At 54.9% G+C, this 15,779-nt stretch overlaps 7 protein-coding genes across 7 annotated transcripts; 3 read left to right on the top strand and 4 right to left on the bottom strand.

The window, feature by feature from the left end:
- Positions 1-77: 77 nt before the first annotated feature.
- On the bottom strand, positions 78-1,105 carry NCU03630 (hypothetical protein). Its single transcript, XM_956264.2, has 2 exons — positions 612-1,105; positions 78-527 (listed from the first exon to the last, which is right to left on the bottom strand). Exons 1-2 carry the CDS (start codon positions 730-732, stop codon positions 196-198), a joined length of 453 nt encoding a protein of 150 aa, XP_961357.1. The 5' UTR covers positions 733-1,105; the 3' UTR covers positions 78-195.
- Positions 1,106-1,328: 223 nt separating this feature from the next.
- NCU03629 (hypothetical protein) lies at positions 1,329-2,244 on the top strand. Its single transcript, XM_956263.3, has 3 exons — positions 1,329-1,445; positions 1,507-1,630; positions 1,685-2,244. The coding sequence occupies exons 1-3, from the start codon at positions 1,413-1,415 to the stop codon at positions 1,864-1,866; spliced, it is 339 nt and encodes a 112-aa protein (XP_961356.2). The 5' UTR covers positions 1,329-1,412; the 3' UTR covers positions 1,867-2,244.
- pod-5 (polarity defective-5) lies at positions 2,085-5,095 on the bottom strand. Its single transcript, XM_956262.2, has one exon. The coding sequence runs from the start codon at positions 5,000-5,002 to the stop codon at positions 2,234-2,236; it is 2,769 nt and encodes a 922-aa protein (XP_961355.1). The 5' UTR covers positions 5,003-5,095; the 3' UTR covers positions 2,085-2,233.
- A 183-nt stretch (positions 5,096-5,278) lies between these two features.
- NCU03627 (hypothetical protein) lies at positions 5,279-8,106 on the top strand. The gene is made up of 2 exons (XM_956261.2): positions 5,279-5,561; positions 5,618-8,106. Exons 1-2 carry the CDS (start codon positions 5,529-5,531, stop codon positions 7,382-7,384), a joined length of 1,800 nt encoding a protein of 599 aa, XP_961354.1. The 5' UTR covers positions 5,279-5,528; the 3' UTR covers positions 7,385-8,106.
- A 339-nt stretch (positions 8,107-8,445) lies between these two features.
- NCU03626 (hypothetical protein) lies at positions 8,446-10,036 on the bottom strand (the record flags this gene model as incomplete). The annotated part of the gene is made up of 3 exons (XM_956260.3): positions 9,712-10,036; positions 8,821-9,659; positions 8,446-8,745 (listed from the first exon to the last, which is right to left on the bottom strand). Exons 1-3 carry the CDS (start codon positions 9,878-9,880, stop codon positions 8,446-8,448), a joined length of 1,308 nt encoding a protein of 435 aa, XP_961353.2. The 5' UTR covers positions 9,881-10,036.
- Positions 10,037-11,558: 1,522 nt separating this feature from the next.
- On the top strand, positions 11,559-13,517 carry NCU03625 (small nuclear ribonucleoprotein Sm D3). The gene is made up of 4 exons (XM_956259.2): positions 11,559-11,790; positions 11,862-11,922; positions 12,011-12,140; positions 12,275-13,517. Exons 1-4 carry the CDS (start codon positions 11,743-11,745, stop codon positions 12,384-12,386), a joined length of 351 nt encoding a protein of 116 aa, XP_961352.1. The 5' UTR covers positions 11,559-11,742; the 3' UTR covers positions 12,387-13,517.
- On the bottom strand, positions 13,079-15,710 carry NCU03624 (hypothetical protein). The gene has a single exon (XM_956258.2). The coding sequence runs from the start codon at positions 15,580-15,582 to the stop codon at positions 13,552-13,554; it is 2,031 nt and encodes a 676-aa protein (XP_961351.1). The 5' UTR covers positions 15,583-15,710; the 3' UTR covers positions 13,079-13,551.
- Between the last annotated feature and the right edge of the window lie 69 nt (positions 15,711-15,779).

Genomic DNA, 15,779 nt, shown 5'->3' with positions numbered 1-15,779 from the left:
GCAAGGTCCCACCTTTCCCGCAACACAGTTTCTTTAGCCTTCTCACATGTAAGCAGAAGTTGTCACCCCATCAGATGGCTTGTCTCGTAAATGCATTATTATTTGATTATTATGTATTCGTCGTCGTCATCCATACTTTAATGTATAATATCATCCAACGTCAGTCATACCCAAACCCGAACCCAGTTCTTTTTTCTAGTCCTTAAGTAGGAACTCCTCAATATCCTTATCCTCCTCTTCCTCCTTGCTCTCCCGCAGTTTGTCCTCCTCGGCCTCAATGAGCTTCTTGATGACCATGCGCTGCCTCTTGCGGGCCTTCTTGCCCCAGTCCGCCGCCGAAGACTCTCCGTTTTGCGCCTCGTCGTCTTCCGAGTCGCTGTCCTCACCAGGAAGACGGACCATGGCTTTTTGTCCGCGCAGCTCGTTGGGGGAAATGGTGCCCCTGAGGGCTTCAGCGGATTCTTCTTCGTGCTTCTTCATCTGCGCCTTTCCGCCGAGCTTGATGATGTAGGGGCGCAACAGGGCGTCTATGATGGCGCATTGTCAGCTGCTGTTCTACTTGAATTGGTTTTGCGCATTGCGCTCTTGAAGAAAATGATGTTGCAACTCACAAGCTCCGACAATGATGATCAGGCGAATCCACTTCTCCGCCGTCATGTTGGCGAAGGTGCCCTTGACATTGTTGGTGATACGATCACCCAGGACCGTCACAACATTGGCTATTCCGTCCATCTTGGTCGGTTTTGTTCGTGCGGGATTTGGTTGTTATGTGGTGGTTGTCTTCGGGCTTCTTTGCGCAAAGGGCGGTGGGAGATGCTTTTGCGACAACACGGTAGGCAGAGGTCAAGTCTTGAGGAAACACCGGATGAAAAGGTTTCGCTGTCGACTGATTAAGTACGAAAGGAAGAAAGAAGCCTAATTCAAAAAGTATTACAAAGAAGGATCCCGAGATTGCCGGAGTTGAGGAGGAAAGAGAGAAGAAGAAGAAGAGTCTAGAGTCGTTGTGAAAAGGAGAAGGGAGGAAAAAAAAGTGTTGAACGGACACGGCACTTGCGAACTTGCGGACGGGCTGGTGTGCTCCATAATCCATCTGCGCGAGAAACGTCCACTCGGGACGCCGACGGCACGGGAATGGACTTGACTGATACGTACAGGTTACATCAACTTCGTTCGGGGAACCCCACCGGCGCCGATGTGGATACACCCAGATGCCCCACTGAGCGTGCCCCTTGGCAGGCACTCACCTTAGTGGGACTAGAGCCGCATTACGTAATCCACTTTACAGCAAATGCCAGCCGTAGGGTTACCCCACTACCGACGCGCTCAACGCGTCCCCCCCAGCCGAACATCGTTTAAACGGACGGGGATGCATGAGAATTGTGTAAGTGTAAGTATCACTTACATAATCCAAAATGGCCGACGCCTCGGGTGAAGATGTTCAGGAGGTAAGTGTGTTGATGATTTTTCTCTCCGCGAGCTCTAACCTCAAATACTGAACAAGAGAAGCGTCTCAAATCAGCCCTGTGGTTCGCTATTGGCAAGATGGTCGACGATGAGTCGCTCCGTCGCAACATGAATGCCACTCCTCAGTTCATCGGAGCTCTCACCGAGCTTGTGTGGACTCAGATTGGTACGTCTTTTCTCAGCGCAAGTTGTTTGGCGGTTACTAACTTGTGGACATCAGAAAACGTCGCCATCGATTTGGAAACCTTCAGCCAACATGCTGGGCGTACCACCGTTACCACAGATGACGTGCTTCTACTTGCTAGGCGGAACAGTGACCTTCAGTCTGTGATCAAGGATTGTGTGGATCACCTCAAGGCAGCCAAAGTTAAAGAGAAGACGAGGAGTGGGAAACAGAAATAGCGGAGAGCCACCATGATAGACAAGCCTTGAAGCCTTGAACGTGCTCGAGGCATGGTGAGTTAAACTATGGGGTCGACGACGCAACGAGAAACGTTACCAAAGGAATCGGCCATTATGGTACATGGCTGACGCTACACACGCATTATTGATACCCAGGGCGAGGCATGAAATAGATTTAGGAATGGGCTTCTCACAAGAAAGAAAACTTCATCAACAATCACACAATCGGCAAACGGGACACTAGCATTCGGTCTATACGTGTATGTGTTTCAAACTTGGTATCACATTATTTCATCCCATTTCACAAAAAATCCACTGCTACTTTTCCCAGCCGTTCGTTATGCTTCCAAAATTTCAAGGCAAAAATCTATGCATCAGCCATAACCAGATCCCCATCCCTCTCCTCAATCGCCGGCGGTGCCAGACTGTCCATTTCCTGCAAAGTATACTCAACAAGGTAACTTTCATCCACCAGCTCTTCTATGCGCTTATAGTGCCTCTCAGTATACACCCTCAACGCGTTGAGCACCTCCTTCAGACTCTTCTGTCCCCTTGCGCCCTTGACCGACAGGTTGGAGAACTTGTTGGCAGGGTAGAGTCGGACGAGCGCCCAGAGGATGCGCTGCGCCACGGGCGCCGTGCGCGCATTGGTGTTCCAGTCGCGCAGCCTCAGCAGGAGCAGGAAAATCTGCTCGTCGGAGAGGTTACCAAGCACCTGATCGACGGCCTTGATACCGCAGAGAGAGCCCTCTTCGGGGGCGTTGGTAGTGACCACGTTAGTGAAGATACCCAGGAGACGACCGGGGTGGTTGAGCTGCAGCGCCAGAATGATAGCGTCACGGTAGGCGCCGGCGTGGATGTAGTTCTCGAGCTGCTGCTCCTGCTCGACGAGCTTGAGGGCGGCCGAGGACGCGGCGGCATGGGTCTCAGCCGAAGTGTCCTTCCAGAAGGTTACGCGGGAGTCGGAACCACCAGACACAAGCATATTGGTCTTGGGGTGCACCGTGAGCGTCCAGAGACGGTCTTCGTGGTTATCGAGCGTGCACTCGGTCTCACCAAGGTTGGCGTCCCAGACCTTGACGAGGGAGTCGGCGCCCGCAGAGGCGAACTGGATGCGCTGCTTGGCCTTGGAGGCGGCAGCAGCAGCCTCGTCTTCAGCGTCGTCAGCGGCCTTGGGAAGGCGCAGCCAAACAACCTTGAGGACGTTATGGGAGTGGCCCTCGAATGTGCGCAGACAGGTGTAGTCCGAGAGGTTCCAGAGCTTGATGGTCTTGTCACCAGAACCCGTCAAGATTACACCCTTACCGGAAACAGCAGTGCCGGTCTCGCCTTGAATGGCAGGCATGCCCTGAGGCGCGAACCGAACCGTCCAGACACCCCTGCGGTGACCCTTGAGGATACCTACGACTTCTAATGTTGCGGAATCCCAGATCTTGACCGTCTTGTCTTGTGATGCCGAGGCAAAAAGCTTTCCGTTGGGGCTGATGTCGAGAGCGTTGATATCCTTCTCGTGGGCTAAGCGACGGAGACTGGTTGAGACGGCTCCCTTTTGTGATGTTCGGGGAATGTCACGCTTCTGAACGAACCGATCCTGGGAACCGGAAATGAGGAATGCGGGCGGGTGGTCGAGGGGGTTCTTGAACGCCTCCGAGTTCTCGGGAGGTACGATCTTGGGGAGTGCGACAGCGCCGACAGACTCGATGTGGCCAGTGAAGACTGCATAGCACTCGAACGAGTTATTGGCTGGGTCAACCCTCCAGAGGCGAGCTGTGTTATCCTTGGCACCACTAGCAACCCAGTGGCCAGACCAGTCTACATCGAGAGACATGACAATATCCTCGTGTCCCTTGAGTAGAGCTACGTCATGGCCAAAGTATGCCGCGCCCTCCTCCTCGTCGCCCAGCTGGGGCTGCTTATCCGCCACGGATACAAGTCTGATATCTTCGGAGTTGGTTGCAAGAGCCATGAGAGACTGATCGGGCAAAAGGTAAACAAGGTCGAGAATTTCGTCGTGTGTTCCCGAGATGCGCCTGAAGGGTTCCAGAGGCTTCGTCGACTTCTTGGTGGCATCGGCGACCGAAGGTGTGCGGTAGAGGGCGAGGGTGAAGTCAGACTGGGCGCAAACAACAAGGTTCTTGTGGGGAAGAGCAAGGGCTGACACTATCGACTCGGCTTCCGACTTGGCGTCTTGCTTTGCTGTGATTTCTTGGTGTGTGGTTGTGTCCCATAGCCTAAGTAGGCCACTTGTTCCAGCCGAATACATCAAGCTTCCGTTGTTGAGGAAGCCGACAGCTTCAACGCCTTCATGGCGCAACATGGGTGTTCCCCTCCATGTCCCCTCCTTCCACAGCCATACTGTCATTGTCTTATCTCTGCTACCGCTGAGAAGGGCATGTAGTTCTGGTGAGTAGTCAAGGCTTTGTACGTTGGACTCGTGCGCTTCTCTCCTCGAAGTCGGGTCGGCGTAAACGGGGTAGGTCTTGCGTTTGCTGAGGTCAAAGATGCGGATCTTGCCGTCCTGTGTGCCGTAGGCAAGACGGAACTTTGAAGCGACGCTGTCATCCTGAGCTTGCTCCTCCTCGGCTGTGCTCTTTCGCCTGTTCTTCTTGTTCTTGTTGCTGGCTTGGTCCTCGAGAGCGGCAATCTCGAAGAAGTGGAGGGCAGAAATAAGGACACTCGGGCCGCTAACGGTATGGGTAACGTATCCTCCGACAATGTCCCAGATCTTGATGGCGCCGTCGGCAGCACCGGTGGCAAGAAGGGTGCTAGTTCGGTCGACCGCGAGAACCACGACGGGGGTGGCGTGGGGCTTCGTGGTGCGTACAAGGGTGGCTTCGATGGAATCGTAATCTGGTGAGACCTTGAGGGAGTATATGCGCATAGTAAGAGAACGAGAGCAGACAATCAGGTGGGAGGCCGAAGGGGTGATGGTGAGGGTCGAGATGGGCTCTCCGTCGCCCTCGATCTCGGCGAGCTGCTTGCCGGTGTTGAGCTCTGTGAGGACGGCCTGCTCGCCGAGGGTGGTCGCGAGGATCCTAGCGCCATTGTCGAGGGCTACGGAACCTCCTGTGAAAATGGGCTGGATGACATTGTTGACCTCGAAGGTCGTCTTGGTGGTGGTTTGCCTGTACGCCATTGTGGTGACGGAGTGTCTGGCTGTACAAGTGGATTAAATCAAACAGAGAGGCAAGGAGGGTTGCGATTGCGCGCCGCCGCCTTTGGGGTTCTGCTGTTAGAACGTCAAGTGTAGGGTGGTACACTGCAAAGTCCCCAATCCCAAAAACTTTTCGCGGGTCGCTGCCTGCCGCCCGCTGATAAGGCCAGGCAATAAGGTTATCTTAGCGCCATGCAGATCCAACCCCTGTAGGAATCCGTGACGAACCACGCTGGAGCACTGGAGCAACTGGAGCATGACCCTCCCTCGGCTTTCTGTGCTCCCCAATCGCCCCCACCAACGTCAACTGTCTGTTCCAGTCTCCATCACTCATCAGCTATACCACCACTATCTTCACCATAACACAATCTCTGGCACAGGACCTAGTTTGTTACACGAGGATGGCCACTGACTGGTCAAATTTCACCGTGTAATGTACACATAAACATCTTGGCAATGCCGGATAGTAATCTACAAACACCTCCTGAATCCAGTTGACCCTTTCACGATGCGGTTGGGCCCACTGACATCACAGGCCCTTGTAAGTCATCGTTGCAAGACTTTCGGGCTACAACTTCGTTCTGACACTAAGGACAGGGCCGGTCTCCCTACGATGAGGTAGTTGAGGGCACTGGCGAGCCCCAACCCGGGGCCCCAGAGCAGTTGTATGATGACCGAGGACGACCAGTGAATCCAGAGACACGGCGCATCAACAGAGACATCATCCGCTCTCACAACGAGGTTATGCTGGTCATCGGCGTTGCCGAACCGGACAGTGGCATCAACGAGGCCCAAGCTCTATACGAAGCCGCCACCAAGCACCAGTACTACGAAGATGGAATTGGGAGGAAGCTGTTCCTCACCGGCGAGGTCTTGGCCACCGTCGGAGTCTGGGGAGTCAACGGCTTGAGGCAGCGTATCTTGCTGTACAAGGACTACGCCCATGTTCCCTTTTCTCGTCTATTTCACTTTCACAGGCGCCAGCAGTCATGGGGAGAGTACCTCTGGGCCGGGCTGCCATCGTATGTCCTGAGCGATAGTTTTGCTGGATTCGACATGCCAGAATACCCATGGGTCAAGTACGTGTTCTCCTGGGTCAACTTACACCTAGAGATCTTCGTCTTCATGCAACGAACCGGCCTTGTGAACACCTCGAGATGGGTTCCCACCCTTGGTTTCTTCATTCCAGGCTGCAATGACTCCCCAATCTTCCTACCAAAACTCCCATCCTCCTTTACCCCTGGAAGCATCATCAGCTGGCTCGGCGCCTTTGTCGCCGGTATCGCCCCTTTTGCCGGCTACTGGTTCTTTTCAAAGACATACGCCCGGCTCGTCTGGTCACTTAGGCGGAAAATCCAACGACGCTTGCCCAAACCCATCAACTTCAGCAGGAGGAGGACTCTTAAGGAGGTAGTCCCCTATTTACAACCGCCCAGTGGAACATACATCCCTCCCACACCCACACCAGAAGAGCAGCAACAGCGACAAGAAACTCAGCCACGAACACCGACACCAACACAACAGCAGCAACAACAAGCCCCAAGCGCAAACGCAATCGAAGCAGGCTGGGAAATGGTCCACGCCCCCTCGGACACCCTTCCAACCAACGACGCCCTCCCTACCGGTCCTCCACCCGATGGTACCCGCCGCCGCCAAAGCATCATCTCCGTCAGCGGTCCCGGTCCCGGCACTCCCGGCGGTCCCAACGGATCCACCTCGAACACAAACCAATCCCAATCTCAATCCCCAGCAGCAACAGCCGACGAAGCCCCTTTCCTCAGCGACGACGACGAAGAAACCGAGCACGTCAACCCCACTCTAATCACCTTTGACGTCGACACCAGCGACTCCGCCACCAGCGACTCCGCGCCCATCCCTCCCGGCGCAGCAGTTTGGGCCGCCGAGCTGAGGCCTAACGTGCCTGATACCTCTGCTGGCTCGAACCGTAACTCGCAACAAACACAAACCAATAATAGCAGCAGCTTGGGTTTGGACGCCCCTCTCTACAGAGACAACGGCCTCACGCGCCTGCCACACGTCCTCGCCGCGGGCGCGTTAGGACTTTGTGCTGCGAGGGCGATGATGACGCCGTTTGAGAGCTTGGCGTTGTTGGGGCTGGCGAGGCCGTATATGGCGCGGCGCATGGGGCTTGAAGGGGCGACGCTGGACATGGCGTTTCACGGCTTGGGGTTCATGGATGCGTTTTCGCTGGGGAGGATGTTCAACGCGTTGGCACTGGAGATGGTGCATTTGGCGATTCAGTGCGATTTGTGGGCGGGCATGATGTGCGTGGCGGATTGGTTTAGGATGAGTGATCAGGAGTGGTGTGAGAGGGAGGGGGTGAAGAGGAGGACTCAGGAATGAGGATCAACGAGGGGGGGAGAGTTAATAGGGTCAAAGGGGCAGAAGGTAAAAAGACAAGTGAAGATAAAGCGAAGGAGAAATGAAGAGAGAAGTGAAGGGGACCTGAATTGAGGGGTGGAGGAGATCTGAAGAGGAGCAACGCTAAGAGAAGCTAAAGAGGAGGTGAAGAGTAGGTGAAAAGTAACGTGAAAGGCCGGATGAGCAGAGCTATATAAGGCATGATCGCTATAGAACTTTCCACGCTTGAATATATCAATCGGTAGATGCCTGGTCCGAAGCCAGCAGTACATACTACAAGACAAGCACTCTATCAGAGTGGCATTTGTCATGGTTGTTCGTTACTGTTTCTATTTTATCAAATAAACAAAAGGAAAAGGAGAGAGAAGAAAAATAATGTTCGTTGCAAGTCACTCTAATTCTCCGTCTGCTGTCCTACTTAGCAAGAGACAGGTTATGCGTAAGCAGTCAACCATCCCGCAACCACAGCCGCTTGAACCACCGAAACTCTCCAGAATTTGCCTCACAAGAAGGAGTACCCCTCTCGTCATCGTTCTCTTCCTCTTCTTCTTCGTAACCTTCTTCGGCCTGACCTTGTTGGCTACACAAGGAGGACCGGGCGTGTAGAACAAACATGCCGGCCCTTCGCCCTTCAACGCTCTTTAGTCTGCCACACCAATAAGGTAGCGACCTTTCTGCTCATGCTCTTGCTTCTTCGGATCCCAGGTTCCCATTTTCATTGGCGGCCGTCAAGACGAATAGGGAAGGACCAGGTTTGGGGCCAGACGGAATCAGAATATCCTTCTGTCGCCGCTTCATGTTCCAGCCGTCTTTTACCGGCTGCCAATGTCTTTGAGGGGAGTGATTCAAAAACAAACACAAACCAATTGCAAAATAAAAGCGGATAAAACTCCAGCGTCCGTTATGCTAACCCCCTCTTTCCGTCCGGTCTCTATTATCATTGTCTCGTAAATCCTCGTGATCCTTGTGAATTCATCAGCCATTATCCATCGACCAAGGTCATCCCCCCCCCCCAAGGACCTATCCTTTCATAACCCCATTCATCACTTCGTCATCCTCCTCCCTCTTTCCTTCCCACTACCCTTACCCTTCATCTTCTTATCTTCCGCTCCTGGCTCCATCCCCGCCAACCACCCCTTGATCATCTTCTTACTATCCACCTTCATCTCCTTCTCGCTCTTAATCTTGGAGTTAAACTTCTTCGTCTTGGTGATCGTCGCTTTCCCCGGCGGCGCAACCACAGACGGTACGCCCGTGTCGAGAGGCACGACGACGGTGGTTTCGCTTGCTGTGGGTACTGGTGGTTTCTTGGGCTTTGTTGGCCTGGCAGTGACTGGTGGTTTCTTTGTCGTTGGTTTTTGGGTAGATGTTTTAGGGACGGCAACTCTGGTACTGGTGTTGTCTTGATGCTTGCTTACTGAAGCTGAGGGGGCGCGGGAAGAGGAGGAGGATGTGGCGGTTGAGGGGCGGGTGGAGGTGCGTGTTGTTGATTTCCCGCGTGTGGAGGATCGATGGGGTGAAGCGGAGGGCATGCGGCGGATTTGGGGGCCGGCATGGGTTTTGGTTACTGCATAGAAGATGGAGAATAGGAGCGGCTGTTTGTGGTTCGAGTCGTGACTTTTGGTGCGTTTGTGGTGGTGATGATCCTGGCTGTGACTGTCTTTGTGGCCTTCATTTTGGCCTTCGTTGAATGTATGCCGATGTGGAACTCGCGGACGGTGGTACGAAGCTGGGACCCTGGTGTCGGCCCCGGTTGTATGTCTTCGCCTCGGTTTGTACTCTCGTCGCAATGTTGGCGCTGGGGACAAGGCTCGAAAGGGTTCTGGTTCGTGAGTGAACACCATGGGTTCCGCTTCTTGCACGGTCGGCAAGGGCTCGCTTTCACGGTAGCCGTCGTCTTCTGACGGGTTGTCAAAAGCATCATCACCCGAGACTGAGGTGGCGTTGGTGGTAGTGCCTTGATGTTGTTCCTCCTCATCTGCGACCGAAAACTCTCCAATGGGCTCTGACTCTGCGATCTCCGCGAAACTGCGTTCTGGATCCTCCATGACCTCGGAGCTCTCTGGCATGATCGCAACGGGCTCTTCGGGGAGTTTCCAAGGGCTGACCGCAACTGCCGGGTGGTATTCCTTCTCCTGGGGTATCTCTATACCTCCCATATACCCATCCGCATATCCTCCGGCATACCCTCCGGCATATTCCCCCGCATAACCTCCCATGTAGTAACCCTCTGTGTATTCATAATCTCCCCAAGTACCTGCAGGAAAAATCAGCTGGGGTACAACAAGGAAGGATTTTCAAGGGCGTACCGTCAGCCAATTTCCTGGCTCGATAGAAGTAGGTTCCATCTTCACTTGACACCCAATCTGACCACACCTGCACAGGCTCGACCACCACTTTCTTTTCCCGCTTCCATGGGAACCACTTGAAGCCCTTCGCCGGGTGCTCGGTAGTATAGGCCCGATGTCTTCCTGGCATTATGGCGAAGGCAAGACAATACCTTGAGACCTGACCAAGAGAGAAACACGGAAGGAGTGGGCCTCCGGTTGACTAAAGCAGGTACGACGCCCTCGTGTAGGAAATCCAGGGCCAATACGACCTTCAAGTGTGATCTCGGTTTGACAGGACCACGTAGTCCAGGCAGTCTGCGTTCTTTTTCTTGAGGTGAAGCAAACAGCGAATGGAATTCTCGATTCACTAAAAAAGGATCTTGTGACAAAACGAACCGATCCCACGCTGGGAGACGGACGGGCATAAGTAGGAGACGGGAAGCCCACATCACCAGGGGTAAAAGTCTGCACGACGGCCAAGTCAACTCCTCAATTACCGGAACTGATGGAGTGACCAGACCAGAGATCTTCCACTCGGAACTGAGATGTCATGTAGCGTCCAGCGCTAGAAGTTGGCAGACACCTCCTGGAGAGTGGTGAGACGTCCAATCAGGGCAAAGACGAGGACATGATGGTGGGAGGTGGGATGCAACCGGAGCTGCCGTCGAGCTTGTCAAAGCTTGCTAGTACCGCACCATCACCACACGATCCAGCTCACACAGCGAGATAACAAAGAAGGTGGAGAGAAAAGACCGAGAACTCGGAGCAACCAAGACGGAGGAGCAGACGCACACAGATCATGGTCTCTCGATGCACATGCATGCAGCCTATAACAGCCAGTGCTATGGAAGATCAGTCCACGCCAAACCCACCTGCCGCAGCTCGAGGTTGAGACGGTTAGTTGCCTCGCCCATTCAGCGGTGCCGGGGCGGTTCGTGGGGTTTGATCATAGGGTTTGGGCATCAAGCTGACAACACAGCAATTGGCCGGCGGCCCACTTGGCCAGCCCGTCACTGCGTTTTGAAAATGGGACAAGGCCAGATGGCCCCTTACTCGCTGGACTACGTAGCCGTGCAAGCCGTGGTCGTGGCCGACAGGGAGCGAGGATGGAGGCATGTATGTAGTAGCATGATGCAGAAGGACCCGGGTACGGCATCTCTCGGGGCGCGAGGAAGTCTGGAGAACGTCGAGGGGCGTTTTCTGTCCTGTATCACGTCCCGTCCTTGGCTGATAGGCAATGGCTAGACGAGGCCGTCGAGAATGTGGGAGTTGCTCGTCAACGGTTGGCTGGTGGTATGGGGCAAAGCGGGAGGGGAGTGACTGTCCAATATTCGGGGACAAGGGTGAATTGAGAACCGAAGGACCTCACATAATTCAGCGTATAGAACATCGAAGAAGGCCTCATTGAGAAAAAGGTTGGGGATGCTGTGTTCAATGCGTTGGACAATCCCATCCCCGTGACGGCCGCCATCATGCGACGACTCGGAACATGAGCCAGGAAAGTTGAGCGATAACGGCGTTCGGGGTGCTGAACCAGACAGTTCATACTTTGATTGAGTACAAGCGTATGACAGCAGGCCGGTAAATTCCACTTACTGCCAATGGGTTGAAGAAAGAAGGTTTATGTCAGTGACGATGACGAGGTTTTGGATGACCGAAGACCACCAGTTCACTGAATGTGGGGACAGCGCAGAAGAGGCGTGTGGGGAAGCCTCCACACTTCCTTGTAGTGTAGGACCTCAATGCGCGGTACGTACCGTGAGATCTGGCAGCTGTCTTGCAGCTGACAAGATCAACTAAGCTCTCCGACGAAATTCCCAGCAGCACCGGGCTGACAGGGCTGCCGCGTTCACGTCAAAGGCAACTGATCGCATCCACTATCATCGCGAACCAAGTCGCCTGTACTTACGGCATACCATCTAGGTAATCTCTAAAACCAACACCAAGAAAGATCAGTTCGCCCCTCCACATCGCCAACCAACCTCACCACGTAATAACACAGCCGCCAACATGACTTCCACAATTGGTATCCCCATCAAGCTCCTCAATGAGGCTCAGGTAAGTAAACACCATTGCTATGCACAGACTGTAGTGCTGCCAAAAGCTAACCAACCACTCCTGTCCCACAGGGCCATATCGTCACTCTCGAGATCACCTCCGGCCAGACCTACCGTGGCAAGCTTATCGAAGGTACTGCTAACCCCCATGAACTCTTCATTCCCATTCACTCCTCTAAACTGGCCAGCCATGCTAACCAATGCGCTCCCCCGCAAAACAGCCGAGGACAACATGAACGTCCAACTCAAGGACATCACCGTCACAGCCCGCGACGGGCGCGTCAGCCATCTCGAACAAGTCTACATCCGCGGCAGTCATGTGCGATTCTTTATTGTGCCGGATATGTTGAGGTACGTTCAAACCAGGCCACCACCAACTCATCCGTTGCGATTCTTCTCCCCAGTTGCCCCCTACCTACCCAATAAGTCGGATAGGACCCAAGCTAATCATTTCCTCCTCCTCTTTTTTTTGTGTTCCCATACAGAAACGCCCCCATGTTCCGCTCCCGCAACGTCCGCGGCCGCGGTGTCGGTCTCGCCCGCGGTCGTGCGACAGTCAGTAGGGCGCGCGCCGGTGGTCGTGGCGGCGCCAGATAGAAGACAGCGAGCGCCGCCTGTCGTCAGACTCATCGACCAAGACCAGACCCAGACCGAGAATCATTGAAAATTTCACAACGGAATGCAATATTGGGGCACAATAATCGGCATATTATGGCTCCTTTTTTTTTTCCGCGCGCAACGACAACCGCTATTTTGATATTTTAGGCGTTTTGGGTGGGGGGAACCAATAAAGCAAACTTTGATCTTCTTTCTACCGAAAATGGGGGGCAGCGAGTTGGATGGAAAGAGAAAAGTGTGGGGGGCAAGCTTTGGATGCCCAGAGAAGGAGGAACAGGAGGGATAGGGAGGAGGGTGGCTCAAGGCCGGCCAGAGATGAGAAGGGACTGGAGTGAGTGCTGGGGCTGGGATTGGAGGGTTGAGAGCCTCGATGAGGAGTGATATGGAGGACGCCAGCTGGCCCCGCTCATCCATCTGCTGCCAAATGATGATCATGGGAGAAGCGTGGCGTATCCAGGGGTTTTCACGCTCCGCCAGCTGGACGATAATGGTCGGTCGATGCAACAGCCGCTACCCGTCCGTCAGCACGCAACGAAAACCTGGCTTCATCACGGTTAGCAGCCAGAGCGAACCAGGTGTTCAGCCAGCCTCAGGTCTCCCCCCAGTTGAGTCCTTGGCCAAGGAGCGAGCACATACAGCATGGATCGAATCGCACCGAAAGCGAAACTCCTACTAGCCCTGGTTCTGATATAGACAGGGTACGTATTCAACGTCTTTGTCTATTATGTTGTTGTACACACAACCCATTCCATCTTCAGCCTACGCTGACAGTTTTTGATATCTACCACAAAAGTCCGATGCCCCCTTTTTACTCCCACTTCGGCTTGCTTTTTTAATGGTACATAAGAGTGTAGCCCTGGTTGATCTGTTGCGTCCGCCGGTTCTAACCCGCCTGTCCCTATATGTGAGGCTCGCATAAGACGAGCTTGCAACAATGCTCTGAGTGAGAGTGAATCGTGTAGACTAAATATACAACTGGCTGTTTAAGGGTTGAGTTGGAGAGGGCATATTGTCAAAACACCCACCTAAGGGACTAACAGGCAGGGCGAGAGGGCTGTGGAAAATAATAAGCACAAGAAGTCCGAAACTGACCAAGTTCGGTTTGCAGAATGTCCTTCTAAACATCTGTTGCAACCCATCATTTCTACTTCAGCCTCGCAAGCGCTTCCTCGGCCCGCTTGAGGACACTCTTGGCCTCCTTCAGCTCCTCAATCTCAACCGCCACATCCTCGGGAACTTCAGGAGAAACGCTATCCAGCACCTCGGCAATGCTGGCTTCGGTTGCGCGAATAGCCTTGCGTCCTTCCTCACGAACCTCGCCCTCCCAGAAATCTCTCGCCCTCTCCCACCTTTTCTGCAAGCCCCTCAAACTCAAAACAATACCCAAGGCGGCGACGGCTCCACACTCATATATTCCGAATCCAGAGAGCCAGGACATGCCGCCGAGTGCCGTGGTGGCTCCCGCTAATGTTGATGACTGTAGCACGAGCTTCTGCGCCAGTGCTTGCAGGGCCGGAACAGTTTCCGCTAGTAGATAGTTTCTTGTGAAGGGGATATGCGCAGGCCAATTTCCCTTGGTCTCTGATTCCGTAGTAGCAGCAGTAGTAGCAACACTGCTCTCGCCCTCGGGGAACGACGGTGGAACCGCCGGGCCGGAGTACGTCACCGGCTTTTCTCCGCCCGCAGTAGTAATTCCAGCCTCCTGGAGCCTGCCGGCCAAAAAGATCAAGCGCTTCTCAGCCTCGGGCAAGAATCGTTGGGCAATCATCTCAGACGACAGCATGCCCACGTCATCCACCCGCCAAAACAGCTTCCACCAGTTCATCTGCCTCCACGCTTCGCCGACGAACGCAATCTCTAACTGCTGCTGCAGCTCCTCGTGCGCATCCTTGGCCCAGTCCGCCAGCGCCTGGTTCAGGCGCGCAATCGTGTGCGGCGACGGGCCCCCTTCTACCGAGACCTTCATGTCGCGGTACTCGGCCGCCTGGAGCGCCGCGCCGGCGTTGTGCAGAATGGACTCAATCAGCTTGCGCACGGGCGCCTTGGTGGCCCCTTCCTGCTCAGCTTGCGACAGCACGTTGGATCGCAGCCACTTGTTGATGTGTCCCACGCCGGCCTCGGTCCAGAGGGCTTCGTACTTCATGGCGTTGCTAGCGCTCTCACGGAAGAGGTCGAGGCCCTGTGCACCAGCCTCGACGCTAGTGATGACCAGGGACGGGCATGCGGCCTTGTCTTCGGCGCTGATCCTCTTGAAGTTGGCGACGGCCGTGATGGTGTCTTGGCTTTCTGGGCTGATGGGCAGTGACAGGATGGAGGCGGCGCTCAGGACGCCGTCGGCTACCAGCACGGCCATGTGCACGGGCGTGACGATGGGCGCCGAGTGGCCGGCTGTGGTGGCTGCTGTGTCGACGGCGGGCACGAGGATAGCCTCGTCAAAGGTGTGTGGCTGCTCGCCCGCCTGCGCGACGGTTGCCTGGTCGGCCTCCATGACTATCATCTCGAGGTTGGCATCGTTGTAGATGTGCGACGGCACGGTGATTTCGGGGATCACATGTTCGCTCGCGGCAAGCGACAGTGGCGTGGCTTGCTCCTCGGGAGGGCCGATGTGTACGATGAGCGGCTTGGAGGGGTCGTGGGCCTTGAGTTGCGCTTCCCAGTTTTGGGCGGATTTCAGCGGATCGGCGAGTGCCAGGCGGAGCAGCTCCCTGGCAGTGTGTTGGGGCTTGTCGCCGGTGGTGAGGCCGAGGAATGCGACTCGTATCGATTCATGGCCGGGATCTTGGCTAAGGTTGCGTAGGGCGAGCTGGAGGCGCGGAAGATTGACGTGGTTGGGTGCGAGGGTTTGTAAGTCGCGGAGAGCGCTCTCAAGGTCTTTGCGGGGATCAATTGGTTCTGGTTCGGCCGGGGCGGCATCGGCGGCGTCGGAGGGCGTGCTTATGAAGGGCCGGAGCGGGGTGGCGCCGGTCGATTGGTATCGTGGTCGAACAGCCGGCGCTTCTTGTGGTTTTGCCCTCGTTGCCCGGAGCTTGTTGAGTGGTGACGATGTGGGAAAAGTGGAAGGCCGAGTCGCAAAGGAACAGAAGAGACATACGGACGACGGTACTGTCCGCTGGCCAAACCCGAGACCGCGGCCGCGGCTCTGTAAAGCCCGTCGTAGGCCCAGCGTTGGCGGCATGGCTGGCTGACGAGGTGAGAGGTTGGCAAGCTAGAGCGGCGTGGCTCCCAGTCGACGACGAGCCATCGAGTTTCCGAAACCGAAACAAGAATAGATGGAATGGCAGATGCGATAACAGCCAATTGCGATAACAAGGAAGCCGGTTGCGGTTGACCGAGAGCTTTTTTTTACCTCCCTAGAGGTAGTCTAGCTCTCAG

The sequence above is a fragment of the Neurospora crassa genome, linkage group V, assembly GCF_000182925.2.
Source record: "Neurospora crassa OR74A linkage group V, whole genome shotgun sequence".
Classification (NCBI taxonomy): Eukaryota; Fungi; Ascomycota; class Sordariomycetes; order Sordariales; family Sordariaceae; genus Neurospora; species Neurospora crassa.
The sequence above is the reverse complement of the archived record's forward strand: the minus strand, read 5'-3'. Positions and strand labels throughout refer to the sequence as shown.